Source organism: Condylostylus longicornis, unplaced genomic scaffold (assembly GCF_029603195.1).
Source record: "Condylostylus longicornis isolate FDR11 unplaced genomic scaffold, ASM2960319v2 ptg000004l, whole genome shotgun sequence".
In the NCBI taxonomy this organism is placed as follows: domain Eukaryota; kingdom Metazoa; phylum Arthropoda; class Insecta; order Diptera; family Dolichopodidae; genus Condylostylus; species Condylostylus longicornis.
The window spans coordinates 24,962,959-24,968,209 of record NW_026577973.1 but is presented as its reverse complement, the minus strand read 5'-3'; the positions used below and the strand labels follow the sequence as shown (position 1 = coordinate 24,968,209).

Genomic DNA, 5,251 nt, shown 5'->3' with positions numbered 1-5,251 from the left:
CTCATGCATATAAAGAATGCTGATGATACAAACAATAAATAAAAAATAATTAAACGCGATTTTCCAAAATTCAAACATGAAATATAAAAAAACAAAAATAAAATATATATGTATGTAGACGAAGCAATTCAATATTATGTAAAAATTTTTATAACGAAACAAACTGCTATAATTCAAAGTACATACAAATACAATTTAATTCTAATTGTGCATAACTTTAAACATGTCTTTAAACATAAGTTTGTAAATTTTATTTATTAATGTTACTAACTTTCATTTTTATCAATAAAATTTTTAAAACATCAACAAAAACTAATCAGTTTCCAAAACAAAGTGACTAAATTTTTACATTTTTAAAAAATCTGATACAAAATACTAAAAAACTCTTCTCACTTGGAAATTGCATCGTATATAATAAATGATAGTCACTCAATTTTTCTCAAGATGTTAAAAAGTAATATATTTTATTAGAATTTATATTATTAGATTTAAAAGTAATCAATTTTAGTAAAACTGATTTTTACTGTACAAATTATACGTATAAAACAAAATATAAAAATAGCAAAATATGTAATGTTGTTTGTCGTATACTTATATTAAAAGAAATATCTTACACCTTATACGTTACTTATATCGAAAAAGAAGTCGGACGAACTTTTCAATGAAACCAGTTAATTTTGTTTCTTCTAAAACTATCACCAGTTATTTTCTATCTATTAAAGGTAATAGCATTTTTTAACTTTCGAAGAATATTTTTACCATAAATCCATGAATATATACATATTTATACCTATTTATACAAAAAAGTGTGTGTTCTTTGTTATTTTGGGGGACTATTAATTTACCATAAATTATTTTTTTGTTTGTTTATATATTGTCGATTGTTTTAATTTATATTACTCTATGCCATTGTAAACTTCGCGAACGATATTTTTTCATATCGCTCAATTTGAATACTGGCGGCATAATATAGTGTTTCTAAAATAAATAAAAACGAAAGCGGACACATAACATAATTAATGAACGCATTTCGCGAAATATATTTGTGCATTCCAATTTTCTCTGACCATTAGAGAGTCGCCAACATATTTAAATAAAAGGATGTAATGGAAGTAAGCAATTAATTTTTACTTCGATTTTAATGAAAATAAATTGTTGAAATGTTTTGAATAAGATTATTATTTGAATAATTATGTATTTGAAAGTATCGTATTGAAAATGTAATTAAAATTACTGCAAGTTTTTAATAAATATTGTTTATTAATGTCAAATGTAAATATATATTCAGATAACAATAAATATTCAATGACATTAAGGAATAGGGAAAAAAAATTTTTAGCGCTGGTTATCAAAAATTAGGTAGGCTTTCTTAAAAAAATCATCAAAAAAAGTTACAAAGTATAATATTAGAACGAATTAAAAATTTCAAAACGATACTTGATATTGGAGTTTTAACAAAAACATACAATTTATTATAGTTTTAATTTAACGTACAATTTTATTATAATCTTGAAGTTCATTTCATTGTATAAAAAAAAACAGTGTGGTAAATAATTTAAATGCATTTTTGCGAAATAATTAAATATTTTTAATTTATTAAATACTTGATATTAATCTAATTTTGCAGTATCGGCAAAATAAACGCAGTAGGGTAGAGGCACTAGTGGCCGAACACTATATTCTTTTTATTATAAGAAATTCGTCATTAAACCTTTCCAAAAATGAAACCCTAAAAAAATTTTTAATGTATTGCACTAATGTTTTTAGACATAACTCAGTTTTATATTCTATGCTCTCAGGAATATAATTATTTATCTAAATTTATATAGGCGTAGTAGTGTGCAAACTACGGCTAATTTTCTACAGCAGGCATGTCAAACACGCGGCCCACAACTCTTGATTCTGCAGCCCGCTACGATTTTTGAAAATTGTGATATTAATTCCTATAATTTTGTTAAAAAGTGTTAAACCAAAGTGAAGGTTCAGCGGAGGGTTTGCCACACATCCAAAGACCAAACATATGCATATGCGAGAAATACACAGTTTCGAGAAGTGGAAAGCGACTATTTTATAAATCAAATATTTATTTATTTGAACCAGTTTGATTTTCTTATATTTGTAAACAGTATGATCTACTGTCTTTAAGTAAATTAGAAATTTTCCGAATATTATAATTAGAATAAATTATTAACAACCGAATCGGAAAGAAGATTTTTAGATTTTAATGGGTGTCAAAATGAATTTAACCATTTACTTTTCCATTTTCTGCTGACATTGAAACACTTGATTCAAATTTACAACAAACATTAACCTGTATTGAAACAAGGGTTAGAAATGTGGAAATTACTAAATTTTATAATTATTTACCCATAAATCAATTAAGCGTGTTTTAGCAAAGTTCGGAAACACATATTTGTGTATGAACAATTGTTTCCCATATTTAGAAATAATAAAATGGCTGAAAGATCATAATTAACAGAACAACATGTTCAATCAATATTAAAAATTACAATTACAAATTAAATTCAACCAAATTTCGAAGATTGAAATAATAGAAAAACGTTGCCAAATTTCTTTGAAAAAATTATTTTATATTTTTTTGTATGACTGTATTGTACGTTTTATATTTTTTTAAGTTGACAATAGAAATCAAACACTCATGTTGTTATTCAAACGTTTTGAGTTTTCCGGCATAAAATCATTTCCAAAAATTGAAATTTCACACTGAAAACCAAAATACTTTTCAATAATAATGAAATTTTTTATTAATAAGAATTTTCTTCGAGTGATGTAACTGACAAAATATGAGTGAAAATTTGAGTATAGTTAGTAGTTTAAGTTTTTTTTTATTGTTCGGGCTGAAGCAATGTGCGAAAACCCAAAATGATGAGTTTGACATGTCTGCTCTACATGTATCTACAAAAGACCATAAAAATGTATTTGACTTTTATTTATAGATTCACTTTTAACAATAACAGTAAATGCTTATTTTGCGATAAGCATTTACTGTTACGATATCGGATAAACATTGCTTTTATTTTCATTTCAACATGTTTTAGTGACGAAAAAAAAAACTAAAATTTCAAGAGAATGTCTATGTTCGGATACTAGAATTAAAGAGTTTGCGACCAAATTTTAGTGCTGAGATAGTGGCATAAATCGTAATTTCTCAAAATTTTATGTACAATAAGGGCATTTCGTAAATTTTTGGGGGCAAATACATATGTATGTAACCTTGAAAATATGTAATTGCCAATTTGAGAAAAATCTTAATGTTTAAATTGTTCGGATACAAGTGCGTCTACCTTATACTTTAAATTCTTTAAGTTTTTTATTCAACGATTATTAAATCATTGTCTTTAATTGAATAAAAATCTAATGTTTTCGACATATTATTGAGTTCAACTACCAAGTTTTTGTGATCTATATCAATATATGTCATTTTGGGTGTTGATTTCAATTTAAATTGTTTCATTATTAAACCTTGTAATGTATTCAATGATAATTTTCTTAAAAGTTTTTTTTCCCAAAGTTCTCCACTTGGTTTATATTGAATTTTAATTTTAATTAAATTAGACAGCTTTTTCTGTGGTTTTATTAAAAATTCTGCCGGAGAACCATACTTTTTTAATAAGTTACCATAATTTCTATATTTTTTTGTAAAGTCCAGCTTTTTTTTCTCGTCGCCTTCACATTGCTGCCATTCTTCTCCATATTTTTTCCATATGTCATATTCAGCACCTTTTCGGCTTTCTCTTTCAATAAAAGTTCTATTCAAGAATTGCAAATTCGATATTAAACCAACAGCCATTGAAAACATTTCATCAAAGCCAGATTTCTTATCTGACGTTTTACAAACACTCGACAAAGATTTTAATTTATCCAATTCATTGAATGTGGAAGCTTCATCTTTTATAGGGTTATGTAAAAGGTTTATTTCTTTTAAATTTTCGAAAATGTTTATCTTCTTTTCTGGATCACACTCTGGTAATTTTATAAATTCTATATTATTTTCCATTAATAATAGAACTTCCAATGAGTTTATATTTCCAAGTTTTAAGATTTCATTAAAATCCGATAGATTTGTTTGATTTAAGTCTAATTTTTTTAAATTTCTAAATATTACATTATTATCTATAGTAGAAATATTAGAAAAATAATTTTCTTGTAAACCTAACGATTCTATATTTGGCCAGAGGTGTGCTATTGTGATTAAGTCATCCCAATTTTTAATACCAAATTTACCCAATACAATTTGTTTTATATTTCTAAAACTTGGTTCTAAGCGATTGATTTCATCTTCCTTCGGCAAAGTGAAACGATTTGAACTCAAATTTATATCTTCTAAACTTGGTACTTGTTTTGCAATATCTGATACAATATTCCAATTCCATATTAAAGTTGAGCTTATATTCAATCCTGACAATCTTTTAAAATTATGTAAATCGCCTGCACAATTGATTGGTGAATTAGAAACACTGATTTCATTTAGTTCTTCAACTTTGCTTTGTTTTTGTGCAATTTTTTCCATACCAACAATTTCAAATACATTTGCATGCAATTGTTTTTGGGCTTCTCGTATTAGCTTCTTATCCAAAGGGTTTTTTTCATCACATAAATATTTTTTTCTAACAGCTTCTTGGAGAGATTCAAATTTTTCAATTTTATGTATTCGTATCATTGACCCTGATGTAGGATATTTTGTACTAAAGTAATAAATACCATTAATAGTACCATCATGTTTTCCTCTACTAAAATTATCCCACTCAATACCAAGCCATATACCATTGTAACCTTGAACGTTTCCAACATATTTTACAGTTCCAAAATCATCATTTACTTTTATTCTACTACCAATTGGAAATTTATATTGATCATCCATTAAACCAACCATTTTATTCATAAAATTTATTTATTTATTGACACTCGAAAAAATCTAATTTAGTCGAACAATTAAAATACAAAAAAGATTAATCTTAAATCCGAAAATAAAATCAAAAAATTCTTATGTTGCTACTCTAATAATTCCAGCAAAACTGACGTATGAAAATGACTTTTCTTTTGACTTTACTTCTAACCAAAAACAGTTTAGCCAACATAGCAGACACGAATAAAGACAATTTTTTCGTTAAATAAAAAACTTTCGTTAAATTTGAAAAAACAAAGCAAGAGACAAGGTTACATTACATTACAATAAAGCAAAAACATATGTACAATTGATTTTCTCTCAGCTATTTTTATAATTAAAAAT

At 25.5% G+C, this 5,251-nt stretch overlaps 1 protein-coding gene across 1 annotated transcript; it reads right to left on the bottom strand.

Annotated features, from left to right (window-relative positions):
* Positions 1–1,484: 1,484 nt before the first annotated feature.
* Positions 1,485–5,013, bottom strand: LOC129609210 (tubulin-specific chaperone E). Its single transcript, XM_055521140.1, has one exon. It carries the CDS (start codon positions 4,901–4,903, stop codon positions 3,332–3,334), a length of 1,572 nt encoding a protein of 523 aa, XP_055377115.1. The 5' UTR covers positions 4,904–5,013; the 3' UTR covers positions 1,485–3,331.
* Positions 5,014–5,251: the final 238 nt, after the last annotated feature.